The 16,807-nt window shown below is 37.8% G+C and overlaps 1 protein-coding gene across 2 annotated transcripts in view; it reads left to right on the forward strand.

The window, feature by feature from the left end:
• Positions 1–16,807, forward strand: part of Med14 (mediator complex subunit 14) — a 70,700-nt gene that overhangs the window by 7,332 nt on the left and 46,561 nt on the right. For both annotated transcript variants that reach the window (XM_005413268.2, XM_005413267.2), the window contains exons 3-11: positions 582–687; positions 5,778–5,951; positions 7,117–7,246; positions 8,139–8,267; positions 8,578–8,685; positions 9,714–9,846; positions 10,579–10,729; positions 11,819–11,930; positions 16,077–16,202. In XM_005413268.2, coding sequence (XP_005413325.1) covers positions 582–687; positions 5,778–5,951; positions 7,117–7,246; positions 8,139–8,267; positions 8,578–8,685; positions 9,714–9,846; positions 10,579–10,729; positions 11,819–11,930; positions 16,077–16,202 — 1,169 coding nt within the window. The remainder of the gene's footprint in view (positions 1–581; positions 688–5,777; positions 5,952–7,116; positions 7,247–8,138; positions 8,268–8,577; positions 8,686–9,713; positions 9,847–10,578; positions 10,730–11,818; positions 11,931–16,076; positions 16,203–16,807) is intronic.

Genomic DNA, 16,807 nt, shown 5'->3' on the forward strand with positions numbered 1-16,807 from the left:
TTTTTAGTACTCATTTTCTTTTACTTGGCTTAGCTAATTTAATGTATTCAAGTTTGTCACTGAAATTCATTTGATAAAAGAGTTGCCCAATTAAATTCTTCAGTTATACAGTTTTAAAAGTTGTGCTCTTGTAAGATGAGAAGTGAACCCTTTTCTAGAAAGAATATAGTGTCAAGTTTTGGTAAAGATATATTTCAATACCTTCCTCTTACCAAAGGGCTTAGTAGGTACCTACTAATTCCAGTTATGAAATTTGTACTTCATAACTCTTAATTTGGTCCTCTCTGTAACCCAGTTAACTACTGTCATATATCCATGAATTTAGTATATTTAAATAAACTTTTATTACAGTCTGAAGTTAATTTAAAAATACGATACACTGCTAAAACATACTATTGGGTTTATTACTCTTGAGGTAAAAATAAAATATACGCATATGACACAAAATGTGATAATACATATTTAGATAAATATCTTAGATTCACTTTATTGTAATTGTAAAGAAAGATTTTTTCTTTTAGTTTAAGGGAAATTGTGAAATTTTTTTCTAATATGTTACTTCGCTAAAAATTGCTTTATAGGAAAATAGAAATAGTACAGTTTGCTAGCCGGACACGTCAACTCTTCGTTCGATTATTAGCTTTAGTGAAATGGGCTAATAATGCTGACAAAGTGGAAAAATGTGCGGTGAGTTGAACTTTTGATTTTACTTTGTGTAGAATAACTTTCTGAGCATTATAATTTAGTTTCTAATTTTAGCTTTAACACTTCTCTATTAATTTAAATGACATTACTTGTGGGAGTAATCATATTTCTGTATGATGATGTAGAATGTATTTCTATTCTCTTTTTGTGGTGGGGTACCGGGAATTGAACTCAGGACCTCACGCTTGCCAGGCAGGCGTCGTGCCATTGAGCTTAATCCCCAGCCCTGCATTTCTGTAGAAACCTAGAATATAGTTATGGACATGATCAGAAAGAAGAGTAGGAGATAACTGGAGACATCTTACATGGGGAGAGTATGAGACAAACTAAAGGATAATGGTTAGCTTAAAAATTCTATGGTTCCTTAGAGTTTGTAAGGTTCTCCCTTAAATTTTGCCTGTTGATTCTTTACATTCTTGGGAAAATGGTAGAGTTGGTATTTTCTTCCTATTTACAGATGAGATGATAAAGTTCCTAGAAATTACATGGCTTCTTCAAGGGCACAGGGCTGATAACAGACTTTATCTGCTCATTTGTTTATTCATCTACTCAGTCTGCAAACCTCTGCTGAATGCGGGTTACAGGGCATGGTGGATGGAGACTTGAATAGTGCACAGTTGCTGCCTTGAAGAAGCCCATATTGAGTTACCGTTTCGAATTCTTTTTTTTTTTTTTTTTTGGTTTTTCTCCGGTACCGGAAACCGAACTCACGACCTTGCGCTTGCCAGGCAGGCGCTTTTGCCGCTGAGCTAAATCCCCAGCCCCCCGTTTCGAATTCTAAGGGGTGACAGGCAGTGAAGTATACCAAAAATCCTGAAATCTGCCCCGCCCCCACAAGTTTTAGGTACGGTCAAGAAGCATTAAGGAGAACTGTCAGTAGGGATCCTGTGGGAGCTCATCGAGCTCGTCACTTGGGGAGGATGGTGTGGTGCTAACAGATGAGGCACGCAGTTGCTCCTGTTTTACTGAAGTCGCGCCTAATGAGAATGGAGTTTATATTGGAAAGGATAGGGTGAGTATCTTAAAATGAATAAAGTGTTGAAATAAGGAGAACATTTGGCTGCTTGAATTGAGGTCAGCTTTCCAGGCCCAACTCTACAATGCCAAGTAAACTTCTAGCTGCTATCACTTATGTTTGGGAAGCGAGGGCATGTGGGGAGATTCTCGAAGCCCAATAGTGATGCTCAGATTCCTTTTATTTAATTACGTAATAACATTTAAAAGTGTTACCAGTCCTTATAGTTTAAGGCAGAAAAATAACTTTACATTGGTTAAATTATATTTCATGGATTTTTGAATTCTCTAAACTTTATCAGGCTTCCTGGAAAAATTAAAATTAGTAGCTACCTAGTATAGAGGTGCCATAGTAAATTTTTGGCACTTTAGCAAGCTAAGCTCAAAATATTTTATAGCAATTTTTATATTTACAAATCTATGAGGGTTTGCTTGTTCTATAAAATTTGACTTTGGAAAGAAATCTGTGACAGTGTTTCTCTACATGATTTTCCTGACATCTCTTCAATTTTAGCTTGCTATGTTTGTTTAGCCTCTGTTTCACTAGATTCCCTTATCATTAGACATAGAGCCTATGTGAAAGTGGCCAAAATGAAAGGAAAAAGAGGCTTTGAAGAAGTGGAGAATTAGCTGGCCGTGGTGGCTCACCTGTAATTCCAGCATGGCTGAGGCAGGAGGATCGCCGTGAGTTCGTGAGTTCAAGGCCAACCTTGGCTACAAAGTGAGATCAAGGCCAGCCTGAACTGCATAGTGAAACCGTGTCTCAAAAAGACAAAAAAAAAAAAAAAAAAAGAGGTGGAGAATTACAAATTTTTGTTAGAATTTAAAAAAAACCCGTAATTTTTATTGATGTTAATGCACAGTTCCAGCCCTGGCAGCTAAGCCAGTGGCAGGGCTGGAAGAATTCTGTAACATATACCGGTATCCAGTCACATATTTTCTGTCTTTGAGTAAGCTGACATCCCTCTATATAACACTGACCAAAGGTTTAGGGGGAGAATATTTTGTACCATATATTAAGTTTTCCTTATGGGGGAAGAGTTTCTGTTTATTCCTCTATTTGTCTGTTGAGGGTGATAAGAAATTAAAGTTTGTAAACAGCCTTTTGTATACTGTAGAGCCCCATTGAGAGAATAGTTTTTGTTATAAATATTAATGAACAGGCTTAATTCCAAGTTTATGTGAAAGTTTACAATTCACTTCATTGTTTTGGAAATTTGGGCACCAAGTTTAATGAACCTATTTTGGCTGAAATGGAGACGCATGGTATAGTATTTCTGAAATGCTTATGGTTTCTTTTTTTAATAATTAGTTAATTTGGAGTAATGTTTTATTAAAGATGTTTAATCTTTTAGTAAGAAGTTAGCTATTCTGGGTGTATCATAGCCAAGTGTTCAATTTTTTCAAATCTGAGGATAAATATCTAATTATACTATGAGTAAATTACCTGTTTGATAGTGTTTACTTATACGTTTCAGTGCCATAATATCAAGTAAAGTTGGACACTCTTGGTTTCCTCCTTTTCTTCTTTCTTTTTGAGACAGGGTGTAACAACTGTAGTTTAGGCTGGCTTTGAACTTGCCATCCTCCTGCCTCAGCCTCCCAAGTGCTGGGATTACAGGCATGCACCACTTTGCCTGGCTGTTTAATGTTCTTCTATTCATTTTCTGAATTGGCTGCTCACATAAGTCATTTTCTGAATAAAGTTCCAAATTGAACTTGCATAAAGTTTCAGTATTTTTGTTTGAATACAGACATAGACATGTTTGTGTCAGGGATAAAGTCCATCAACTGGACAATTAAAGAATTGTTCAGCTGGGTGTGGTGGTATACTCCAGTCATCCTAGCACTCGTGAGGCTGAGGCAGGAGGATTGTTGAGAGGTCAAGGCCAGCCTAGGTTACACAGGGAGACTGTCTCAAAAAAAAAAAGAAAGAAAGGAAAGAAAAGCTATCAGCTCCCTCTCCAGCTCACCGTTAGCCCTAGGCAAACACTAATCTACTTTGTGTCTCTATGGATTTGCCTATTTTGCATATTTCATATTAATGGAATCATATCATGTATGTTCCTTTTTCCTGGCTTCTTTATAATATTTTCAGTGTCTACTCATTGTAGCCCTTCATTTATTTCACTGAATTGCAGGTATGATAATACTACATTTTATCTGTTCATTGGTTAACAGGGCCTTGAGTTGTTTTCAGTTTGGGGCGATTATGAATAATGCTGCTATAAATAGTCATGTACAAGTTTCTGTATGGATGTATGCTTTTATTTTTTTTGAGTGCATACTTAGGAGTAGAGCAGCTGTGTCACATGACAATTCTATATATTTAATCATTTGAGGAAAATGCCAGACTGTTTTCTGAAGTCGTTGTACCATTTTACATTCCCACTAGCATTGTATGAAGGCTCTGATGTCTCCACACCCATGCCAACACTTGATATTTGATTTTTGAGTTAGCCAACCCCAGCCCATGGGCAGTGATATCTCCCTGTGGTCTCGGTATCCATTTTCCTGAAGGCTGGTGTTGTTGGACATCTTTGCCCGTTTTTATCTATCTTCTTTAGAGAAATGTCTATTTGGTGCCAGTTCAATTCTGAAGGAAATTATTGTTAATCATATTAATAGTTGGTATGTGAATACTTTTTTTGGGGGTGTGAATACTTAAAAGCCTGATCATTGTTAGAGACCTAATGGTTTACTAATAAATTACTCAGAACAAAAGTTTTGTCTTTATTAATTAGATTTCTAAGTCAAAGGGATATAGCTGAAGCTGCTGAGCAATTGTATCATAAATTACCCATGTTTGGAATGGAGCAGTGTGGACTGGATAAACTGGTGTCCCAATAGGATTGATGCAGATCTTCCCACAGGGAAGTCTCTGGGATTCTTGGACCTTGACTTTGACTTGATAAGCATTTTTACAGTGGCTCTGGAGAAGGAACTCTTAGTATGACCTAAATCTGAGTGAAATCTGAGAGCAATTTCTCAGAAGTTAAAAGTTAGCAAGGTCACAACTGCTAAAAAGTAGTATAGGAACTTTTCTACTGGACTATGCTGCATAGTGGTCTAACTTAGGAAAAAAAAAATTTTGGCTTCATCCAACTTCTCTGATTATTGGCCATTTTTCTTTGGTCAGGTATCTTCACGTAACCCTCAGTTTTCTTATCTCTGAAGTGGTAGTAATTACCTGGCTCTGTTTCCTAGAGTTGTAAAAATCAGGTAAAAGTACAAGTGTGGACATAACAGAACTAAGAAAATGTAGAGCATATTGTGTTCATGCTGTGGTTTAATTCTGGGTGCCATGTTTTCAATTGGCCTTTGACAACTTGTTTGAAAGACAAAAGAGAGCAAACTTTAAGTGCGGTTCTAGAAGAGAACCAGAAGATAAAAGTTTCAAGGACATGGTTTTCAGCTCTGTGATGAGCTCTACTGCTGGTAGTTCAGGCATCCTTATGAAATACATTACATAGAAAACTGATAGGAAGGATTTCTGTGTTGGGCATGAAGTTGCCCTGTGTCTCATAATGGGCAACACTTTTTGAGTGTTTCCTGTGTTCTGAATGTTTTATTTGCATTAAGTCTTAATCCTCAGGACAACTTTATAAGATTGGAAATCATTCTCTCCATTTTACAGTTGAAAAAAATTGAGGCACAGAGAGGTTAAGTAACTTCTCCAAGGTTATGGGGCTAGTAAGTTACAGAGTTAAAATTGAGACCAAGGCAGTGTAGGTCCAGGATCCATGCTTTTAACTACTTCATTACCAACCAGCTCTGGAAATCATTAAAGATAACTAACTTATAACTTGTACTGTATGTGTAATGTTAAGGATGGAGAAGTAGATTGGAAAACATTTTACTTAACAGAATTATTGTTTTAATGTCAAATACAAATGTGTTAAATATTTCTTCAAGTTACTCGGAAAGTTTTTTTTAATACATTTGGAAAACCTATATTAATGTCTTTTGAAATTTACTTTAGAATGAGTAAATGATATTTAATGTGAAAAGTAGATAGTTTTCAAGGCAGCTTAATAGATTTGTCTTTTGCTTTAAAGATGATCTCAAGCTTTTTAGATCAGCAAGCCATCCTCTTTGTGGACACTGCTGATCGCCTGGCCTCATTAGCTAGAGATGCTCTGGTCCATGCGCGCCTGCCTAGTTTTGCCATCCCATATGCCATTGATGTACTGACTACTGGCTCTTACCCACGACTGCCAACTTGCATTAGGGTAAGTGCTTTGCGCTTGAGTTCATACAAGTTGAAGGCATTGGTAAGTAAAATTGTGGGGTTTTTAAAAAATAATTTGGGGCCAGAATATGAGTAGATATCAAAATAGGTGAATGGGGCTGTGAGTGATGAGCAGACGGGCAAAGTTAATGTTCATTTATTATTGTGGCAGTTTACTGAGTTGGTACTACACTATATTGTGTTTTATACTTTTAAGAAGTAGGAGACGCAGTGCCTGCCTGGCAAGTATGAGGCCCTGAGTTCAATTCCTAGTAACCCCCCCTAAAAAAAAGTAGGGGAATTCTTTTTTTTTTTTTTTTGTCTTTTTGAGACAGGGTCTCACTCTGGTGGTCTTGAGCTCACTTTGTAGCCCAGGCTGGTCTTGAACTCACAACGATCCTCCTGCCTCAGCCTCCCGAGTGCAGGAATTACAGGTGTGCACCACCACGCCCGGCTTGGGGAACTCATCTAGTGATAAGAAGGTGATTTCGTGAATGGAGCATTAAGAAGACAATGTTGTCTAATAGTCTTAACTAAGTAATTAGAGGAATTACTGGCACTGTCATAAGTAAGGGTCAGCTACTATTTATTGGATATACTGCTGAAATGAGTGTTGAGATTCTCTTGGGTAAAAGAAGAAAACATTATGTAAAGATAAGCCCAAGTAAATAATTATGCCCTGGGCTGGGAGTATAGTTCAAGTACCGTACCACTTGCCTGCCTTCCTTAAGGCCTTGGGTTTGATCCCTAGCACTGGAAAAACAAAAAACAACAAACAAAAAGCCTCTTTATATACTTTTTTTTTTTTTAACCTTAGAACTGGGGATTGAACTGTCACCAACCCTTCTTTCTTTCTTTTTTTTTTTTTTTTGTCCTTTTGAGACAAGGTTTTACTATGCAGTTCAGACTGGCCTTGAACTCACTTTGTATCCCAGGCAATCCTCCTGCCTCAGCCTCTCAAGTGCTGGAATTACAGGCATGTGCCACCACCTCAGCCCTTCTTTTGAAGTGGCCTCATAAGTTGCTAAGTTGCCCAGGCTAGGCTTGAATTTGTAATCCTTCTGCCTCAGCCTCCCAGAGTACTGGGTTTACAGACATGTGTACTATCACACTTGGCATATACACTTTTAATACATTATTTAAAAGTCATTTAAATTGTTTTTTAGGATAAAATTATTCCTCCAGATCCAATTACCAAAATTGAGAAACAAGCCACGCTTCATCAGCTTAATCAAATTCTTAGACATCGGCTTGTAACCACAGATCTTCCGCCTCAGCTAGCAAATCTTACAGTTGGTATGTACCTGAAATTTGTGTGTGTGTGCGTGTTTTCTCTTGGGGAGTGGGGAAGGGGATATGGGTCTGATTATATTGCCTGATTGGTCTAGAACTCTGGGCTCAAGTGATTCTCCTTCCTCAATCTCTCTAGTAGCTGGGACAGTGGGCATGTGCCACTGTATGTGATTAAAATCTTATTTTTAAAAGATTCTTTTCTTTTTTTTGTTGTCTTTTTTTTGAGACAGGGTCTTGCTATGCAGTTTGGGCTGGCCTTGAGCTCACTTTGTAACCTAGGCTGGCCTCGAACTCACAATGATCCTCCTGCCTCAGCCTCCCGAGTGCTGGGATTACAGGCGTGTACCACCATGCCTGGCCTAAAAGATTATTTTAAAAAAAAAGATTATTTTCTTAAATAGCTCTTTGAGTTTTATTCAGAAAAATATCATCCAGGGCTGGGGATATAGCTCAGCAGCACAAGCGCCTGCCTGGCGTGCATAAGGTCCTGAGTTCAATCCCCGGTACAAAAAAAAAAAAAGAAAAGAAAAATATCATTCATTATGAACTTTTGACCCACAGTTTCAGTGGTGTTTGAATCTGTGACGTGGCAGCTGTATTTAAAGTACAGAGCTGGCATTTAAAGCTGAGGGATTGTTAAAATCATCTGGCGATAGGGTAGAAAAGGGTTCCCAGAGTTGAGCCTCAAGAAAATGCTGTTTGTTTATGTTGAAAGAGTTGCCTTTGGCTTTTTAATGACCTGCATGCTAACTACTGTTTATGCGGGAACTACTAAATTGTCTGAATACTGATGAAAAGCTTGGGCTGGTTTATTTTTCTTACAAGCAAGACTGAAAGTTCTAGGTTAGCAGGAGAGTGCTAATTTTTTAGCAGAGTACACATTTTCTTTTAAAAGCAAACGGCCGTGTGAAGTTTCGAGTTGAAGGAGAATTTGAAGCCACCTTGACAGTGATGGGAGATGACCCTGATGTTCCATGGCGGCTTCTTAAGCTAGAAATTCTGGTTGAGGATAAGGAAACAGGAGGTAAATCATAAATACTGACTTAAATCATAGCTGTTGATGTAAATGTTTGATATTTTTATATTATTGAAATATTCATGGAGAGTAATAAATGTGTGTAGCAATTTATCCTGTAATTTGAGGCAAATTTTGTGATAATCAATGTACTGTATCTGTTGGCGTGGAAGTTTCAGTGTGTCTCAGAGCATTATATTCTCTAATTTCTGTAGGTAATTTAAAAAATCAGTTGTTAGTATACAGTTCCTTAGTTGTACTATGACATGACCTGTACACCTTTCTGATTAACTGCCTTCTTTTCTCCTGCCAATGGAAGATGGGCGAGCTTTGGTTCACAGTATGCAAATCAACTTCATCCATCAGCTGGTACAGTCAAGGCTCTTCTGTGATGAGAAACCTCTCCAGGACATGTACAGCTGTCTACGTATCCTTCTGAAATTTGAGACACGGACTTTGTGTCTCCCTTCGTACTGCACTGTAGCAGCCTGGCTGCCCTCTCCCTGCACTCCTTGCCTGTTCTGGGTACCAATAGGGCTGGGGGCCTGGCCAGTGTGAAGAACAGTGATACATCTACAATAAAACAAATTTAAAATTTTACTGTTGGCTTTGCAGGCATTCTCTAAAAGTGATTAGCTTAAAATAGTACTGTTTGGGGAAAAAAGAAATTTTTTTTTTGTCTTTTTTGAGAAAAGGTCTTACTATGCTGTTGAGGCTGGCCTTGAGCTCACTTTGTAGCCCAGGCTGGTCTCGAACTCACAACGATCCTCCTGCCTCAGCCTCCCAAGTGCTGGGATTACAGGCGTGCGCCACCATGCCCAGCTGAAAAAAGAATATTTTTGATCAATCTGTATTTTCTAAAGATCAATTAAGGGGCAACCTGGATCTTATGGTTTGCTTATATTGCTTCAAAATTAAATATAAAACCTTTTCTAAAATTATGTCACATAGCCAGGGATGGTGGCGCACACCTATAATCCCAGCACTTGAGAGGCTGAGGCAGGAGGATCACTAGGAGTTTGAAGCTGGCCTGGGTTACATAGTGAGTTCAGTGTGAACTATAAAGCAAAACCATGTCTCAAAAAATAATAACAAAAAAGTCACAAATTGTACCACTTTGGGAGATGAATCATTGGAGAAATACTCCAGAAAATTCCTTCATAGGCAGCTTTTTATTATTATTTTTTCGTGGTACTGTACATTGAATACACTGCTTCTGCTTGGAGCTATATTGTTAGTACGTCCTCTTTTTTTTTTAACTTTAAAAATTCTATTTCGAGAGAGGATTTTCCTAAATTGCCCAGGCTAGGCTTGAACTGGTAATCCTGCCTCAGCCTTCCAAAGCACATAACCAGCTTTTTGAGACCGGATCCTTTGTTAAATGAAGTTTGCCTGTACTTGATTGGCTGCTGAAGTAATATATTATATTAGATTTCCTTAGTGAGCTCTCTTCAGATTCTTTCTGCTTGTCACTTCAGTTAGAAGTGCTGCACTCCCAGACTCTAATGTTGATCCGCGAGCGGTGGGGGGACCTTGTGCAGGTGGAAAGGTATCACGCTGGAAAGTGCCTTTCCCTCTCTGTTTGGAAGTAAGTAAAATCAATTCTGCTAAGTTCATGCTGTGACTACATACTCTTGCCTTTTTGTTTTCTCCCTCTCATACATCTGATTTAACATTTACCAATAAGTGATGTGCCTGTAGTGACAGAGTCCCATGGCACTGTGTAGACCACCTGAGACATCCGTAGCTGACATCTTCCTTTGAACATTGCATGTATTTAAATACATAGATGTTTGTCTGTTTGTACTAAGACTTAGTATTCCTTCAAAAGGTAGAGATTAGTTTATTCTGGGCTCATACCAAATTGCTAAAAGGTTAGATTGTTAAGAATCACTTCTTGAAATTGCTTGATTATCAGTTTCCATTTTCAATTATACTTTCTAAGAACTTTGTTTTAGAGAAAAATCTCTATCAGCTTGTTTACATTCTCCAGTTCTTGTTTGAATGTGGCTTGTTTCCCATTTTTGGTAAAGGAGTCAGGTGATAGATAGCACCTAGAAGATAGGTTGCTCTGCTTTAGGATTATTTGGAAGTGCATATATCTTATTTTTAAATACCAGATCTGTTTTTAAAAATGTATTAGACATTGCATTAGATTACAGAATAGCTGTCTTCTCATTATTAATATAATCTCTTGCAAACAATGAGGGCCTGCCAGGTTCTAGGTTCTGGTTAAGATACGCAATAGATTGTTTCTCTCTTATTCCAAAAGTTAAGCTATGTTGAAAAAAACTGTTAATATTTCTTTTTTTCTTTTTAGTCAACAAATTCTTGGTAGAAAAACAGGGACAGCATCTGTTCACAAAGTTACAATTAAAATTGATGAGAATGATGTCTCCAAGCCTTTACAGATTTTTCATGATCCTCCTTTGCCAGCTTCTGATTCTAAATTAGTAGAAAGAGCCATGAAGGTAAAAGTTTTCAATGTATTTTAATATTGGTTAAATGAATATAATTTACCATGGACAAACTCTTTTCATTCCTAGAATGCTCTGTGAAACTTGTTTTAAGTGTACTTCTATAGTTTTTTTTACGTCTGGTACTATAATGCATACTTTTATTTTATGGTTTTTTTTTTTTTTGGGATAGGGTCTCTCTGTATGGATTAGGCTGGCTTTGAGCTCTATGTAGCCCAGGCTGGCCTCAATCTCACAGTGATCCTCCTGCCTCAGCCTCCCGAGTGCTGGGATTACAGGTGTGTGCCAGCACACTTGGCATTATAATGCATAATTTTAAAGGTGTTCTTTTTCTTTTTTTTGTGCTAGGAATTGAGCTGAGAGGCTTGAACTTAGTAGATACTCTACCACTGAGCTGTACTCTCAGCCTATTTGAATTTTTGTAGTTTAGATCAGATCATCATTTTATATTTAAGGTCAGGCATTTGAACACTATGCTAAGTGGTGTATATATAGTATTTTGATCTATATTCATCAAAATATTAGCTATTAGCTGGGCATGATGGCTCACACCTGCAGTTACAGCTACCCAGGGGCTGAGGGAGGAGGATCACAAGTTTGAGTCAGCCTGGGCAGCTTAGTGAGAGCCTGTCTCAAAAAGGGATGGGGGCTGAGCATGATGACACACGCTTGTAGTCCCAGCCCTGGAGGGAGGCTGAGACAGGAGGATTGCTCTGAGTTTGGCCAGCCTGGGCTACATAGGTGAGATCAAGGCCAGCCTGAATTACACAGCAAGACCCTGTCTCAAAAAAATAAAGGGCAGGGGCTGGGTAGAGAAGTAGCTGAGTGGTAGAGCTCTTGCCTGGCATGTGCAAGGCCTTGTGGGTTTAATTCTCCAGCCTAGTTTTTATGGTTTCACTGTCATACAAGTTAATTTTAACCCAATCCCACATAAGTTAATTTTTAACTTTAAGTTTATTTTTCCTAGTTAACATTTAGTGTGATTCTATAAGGAAGTATCTTGAAGCACCAGTAATCTACTTTCAGACTTTAAAAGTAAACATGATTTAACCTCATATGATTTTGTTGTTCTTGTTTGTGCAGATTGACCACTTATCAATAGAAAAACTCCTGATTGACAGTGTCCATGCAAGAGCTCATCAGAAGCTCCAGGAATTGAAGGCCATTCTTAGAGGCTTCAATGCCAATGAAAACTGTAGGTGTTTTCAATTGACATTTTTGTATTTGTTTTCTTCAAATTAACATTCACACTGGTTTTATGAAGGGTCTTTCTTAATATGACTTTTTTACTGATACCGGTTTTGATGCGTAGGCTGAGCATTTCCTACATTTTAACTTGTAATTTACCTCCTAGTTTTTCTTTTATTTTCTAACTTATTTAGCTTGGTCTTGTTTTTGAAATGTTTGTGTATTGTCTCTCCTTAGAACTTTTTCCCTATTGAAATGGAACTATTTGAACACGAATCTTAAATTTCATTGAATTTTTTTTTGGTGATAAAGTAACACTGCAAATATTTATAATGTTTTAATAAAATATGACTGAATAAAGCAAAAGTCACCCTTTATCTTTAGAATTTTTGAATTAACATATTAGTAAGATTCAGTATAAAAAATGTAGATATAACTAAAGAGTGGAAAATCTTTTAAGTTAATACCTGCTCAGTCTGTACAGAGCTGCAGGTCTCTCTTTCGCAGCATTTTGTAGAGGTGTGCTATCTGGGTAGTCAGAAGATCTGAGTTCAGCTGTGAACTCTTGAACAAACCATTTGCATGCTTTGGGCTCTGTTGAACCATAGTATAAAGATTTTAGTCCAGGCTCTTCCTTTATCTCTGACTGTAGTATGAGTATGCTACAGCAGTGGGTTTTCAGCCGAAGGTGTTTACAGTGGCCTTGCTAGGTGTTAGAGAAAGGCGGTTCAGGGACAGTGACTTGAAGGCAAGGGAGAAGCTTGCATATGGGATTGGTCCTTCTAGGGCTCCTTTAATCAGGGCATTCTGGAAATGAGGATTGCTAGAGGAAAGGATCTGCTGATCCATCATTTTAGGGCATAATACTTGTTTTTAAAATTAATGATTTTTTTGTTTGTTTGTGTGTTTGTTTTTTTGTCTTTTTTTTGAGGCAGGGTCTCGCTATGCAGTTCAGGCTGGCCTTGAGCTCACTATGTAGCCCAGGCTGGTCTCAAACTCAGGATGATCCTCCTTCCTCAGTCTCCCAAGTGCTGGGATTATAGGCGTGCGCCACCACACCCAGCTTTTTTTGTGTGTCTTTTTTGAGACAGGGTCTCTCTGTGTAGTTTAGGCTGGCCTTGAGCTCACTTTGTAGCCCAGGCTGGCCTTGAACTCACAAGGATCTTCCTGCCTCAGCCTCCCAAGTGCTGGGATTACTGGCGTGCACCACGATGCTTGGCTCATTTTTTATATTATTCATGTAGTTTTTTTTTTTTTTTTTTGAGAGAAGGTCTTGCTGTGTTGTCCAGGTTGGCCTTACATGAGATCCTCCTGCCTCAACCTCCCAAGTGCTGGGATGACAGGCATGTGCCATTGTACCTGGCTTCATGTAGTCTTATTTGATCCTTTTTATGGTGGGAAAGCATGCTTTAGTAAGATCCTTTCCTGAGACCAGGGACTGTAGTCTTTTTGGTATCCTCTAGTACAGTTGCCTTTCTTCCAACTCCCAACTGGAATAACCAGAGGAAATGAATAGCTTGTGGATTGGAGCATTTCAATAGAGGGCTAGGTCAATGCACAGTTGGGCAATGCAGATAGCAGCATGTGGTTTCCTAGGGCGACAGATGGCTTGGGAGAAGCAGTGTGGGACTGTGGAGAGATCAAAATAGATAGCGCAAGGCAGTGGAGGTAACTTGAGACACAGTAGGGCTCAGTTCATGGCATTAACTGACTTTTGGAAGCTGGAGGGTGCTTCCTTGTGTTGACTTAACTGGTAGCATTGGAATTGGCATCGTGGTCAGTTTGGAAGCTCTGGACCACACACAGCCATTCCTCATTGGGCTTAGTTGCTTCTGTTCATTTTCTATAAAGAAGAATAAGGACGTTGGCAGCCATAAAATATATTTTATATATATTTGTAGATATATATTCAATAATTATCTCCCTTTTGGATTATATTCCCTATTTTCTGATGCCCTGTCTTTTTAAGAATACTATTTCAGTTCCCAAAACTAATTCTACTCTGTTGGTACACATTAGAAAATTGTTTTGCTTTAAAGAATACCTTTGCACAGCACTCAGGAGTCTGAGGCAGGAGGATCGCCGTGAGTTTGAGGACAGCCTGAACAACATAGCGAGACCCTGCCTCAAAAAGAAATTTAAAAAAAGAATACTTTTGTACCCCATTAGGAATTATAATTGTATAGAAATGTGAAAATCAGCAACCCCGCTTCAAATTTGTAAGTACTCTTTATTGTACCACTTAACGTAGTACATTTAGCGGAACATCATTGATTTGAACTACTCTGTCACACTGGTCCTGAATTACAGAATATTATAACAGAAATTGCTGTTCTGTTTTGTTGTTTTTCTATTTTTAGGTGAAACTTCTGCTGGACTTGGATGTTAATCATTTGTGTAAAATATATATTAAATATACTTGAAAGAAATTTATTTTTATCTAATTAAATGTCTCCTGGAAGTTTTTACCTTATTAATTTGTTTGATAGTACAGAGTACCAATAGCTTCACCCATGTGAAATATTGCAAGAGGTTTTGGGTTTCTCTTTGATTCTTTTTTTTTTTTTTTTTGGTTTTTCTCCGGTACCGGGAACCGAACTCACGACCTTGTGCTTGCGCTTTTGCCGCTGAGCTAAATCCCCTGCCCCTCTCTTTGATTCTTAAAGGAATACAAATAATGGACACTTTTTGGACATTCTGCTTTTTATTTTTTGGTGCTGGAGGTTGAATCTAAGGCCTTACACGTGCTCAGCATGCACTCTACTGCTGAGTTATAGCCCCATCCCTCACTCTGCTTCTGAAAGCACCTTCGCAAACTTGTCATCTCTTCTAACAACCTGTGGCGTGGAGAAGATGCTATTCTTATTTTATGAAGTAGCACAGAGAATTTGTGCTGATGATAAATGAAAAACCTATCATCACTCTCCTTCCTCTCAGGCTGCCTTTGTTATTTGTGCTGTAGCTTTAGAGGAACTTGATAAGAAGAAGAGGATATCCCTTAGCCAGAGTGGAGGTGCAGGGTTGTAATCCCAGCACTCTGAGAGGCTGAGGCAAGAGGATCACAAATTCAAGCACATCCTGGGGCAATTTAGTAACTTAGTGAGACCCTGGCTCAAAAAGTGAAAATAAAAATTTTAAAGAGAGCTGGTGATACAAAGGCCCTAGGTATCCTAAAAAGAAAAATAAATAAATAAGAAGGTCTTTCTTTTACAACCCTTAATCTGATAAGCACTTAGTGTGTCTTCAGTGCTTTGCTTGTTTCCTGGCTTTCACTTTAACAACTTGAGGGATTAAGGGAAAATTTAATTGGGCCCGGTGGAAATACTATGAAACTAGATCAAGTATATTGTCAGCTTTCGGGATTTCTTTTTGACAGTTGCCTATATTCTTGTTTCATCTATGACTTTAAAATGAGGTACACAAATAACTTGAAACAGTTTTATCCTATACAATCAATAATGTTTAGTAGATTTCCAGTGTTTCTTGAAACACCTTGGCCCTATCAAAAAAAACAAAAACACTTTTTTAATGAAGAATGACATTAAAAATCTTTTAAGCTATAGGTGACATTTATTATATTTACCAAACAACTAATTTTCTCCTTGATATTTTCCAAAGTTAAGAATATGCCTAGCCGGGCATGGTGGCACATGCCTGTAATCCCAGCACTCGGGAGGCTGAGGCAGGAGGATCATTGAGAGTTCGAGACCAGCCTGGGCTACAAAGTGAGCTCAAGGCCAGCCTGAACTGCATAGCGAGATCCTGTCTCAAAAAAAAAAAAAAAAAAAAAAAAAAAAAAAAAGCCTAAAAATTAACTTACTACCAATACTGAGTGAAAGTAAAGCTAGAATGCAGCTGATACGATTGGCCCTTCACTAGCTTTTAAACCATTTTAAAGGAATGTTGGGTTTTTTTTCTTTCTTTTTTGATGTAATAGTTAAGTATGTTTCTTTCAAGTGAACTTAAAAATTATATTTTGCCCTTTAAGCTACTACTAATTATAATAATGCTATTCCAAATTTTGGAAAATCATGTTTTCTCTCTAACATTAAGGATCTTTCAATAGTTGTTTCTCCTCACTGAAAAATACTTTTTTTTTTTTTTTTGGAAAATATTCAGATAGAAAAGTAATGCTTAATTGTTAATTGTTTAGCTTCCATAGAGGTTGCACTTCCAGCTCTTGTTGTTCCTGTCTTGGAGCCCTGTGGGAATTCGGAGTGCCTACACATTTTTGTAGATTTGCATTCTGGAATGTTACAGTTGATGCTCTATGGACTTGGTAAGTTACTAAATGATATAGGGACTGCATAAAAATTTTTTTAACAAAAGAAATATAAGACTGTTCTGCCATTGTGTGTTGGAAGGGATGGTGCAGTGTTGAAAGTATGCAAGGAAGACTATCTGGCTTATGTCTATTTCTTGGGGCTCTAATTTAATCCTACTTTAGAGTTTCTTGTACCAGAAGATAAACTTCCCAATGCAAAGTGCATTTATGCTGTTTCTGTTATGTAAAAGTAATGATGTTGGTGGCTGATAATTTTTACCTCTATCTATGTAGTACTTCAGTTTGTATTTTACCACTCATGGTTGAGGGACATGGAAGTGAGTACAAGAGATTGCAATGTCATTTGTGGCTGGAGAGCATATTTATAACAGTATAAATATCTGTGATGACTTGAGGTAAAGTCCTGGAGGAATGTATTTTTTTTTTTTTTAATTTTTTTTAATTTAAAGAATAAAAGAAGGATAACATAATAATAGGGGGGACTTAGCAAATTACAGACAAAATGGTAGGAAATTATCAATGGTTATCATTTTACATATTATTGTCTACAAAATAGTTTCTCAGGAAAACAAATAGACAAATAATAGTGAGTTACAGAC

Source organism: Chinchilla lanigera, unplaced genomic scaffold (assembly GCF_000276665.1).
Source record: "Chinchilla lanigera isolate Chin_1 unplaced genomic scaffold, ChiLan1.0 scaffold00164, whole genome shotgun sequence".
Classification (NCBI taxonomy): Eukaryota; Metazoa; Chordata; class Mammalia; order Rodentia; family Chinchillidae; genus Chinchilla; species Chinchilla lanigera.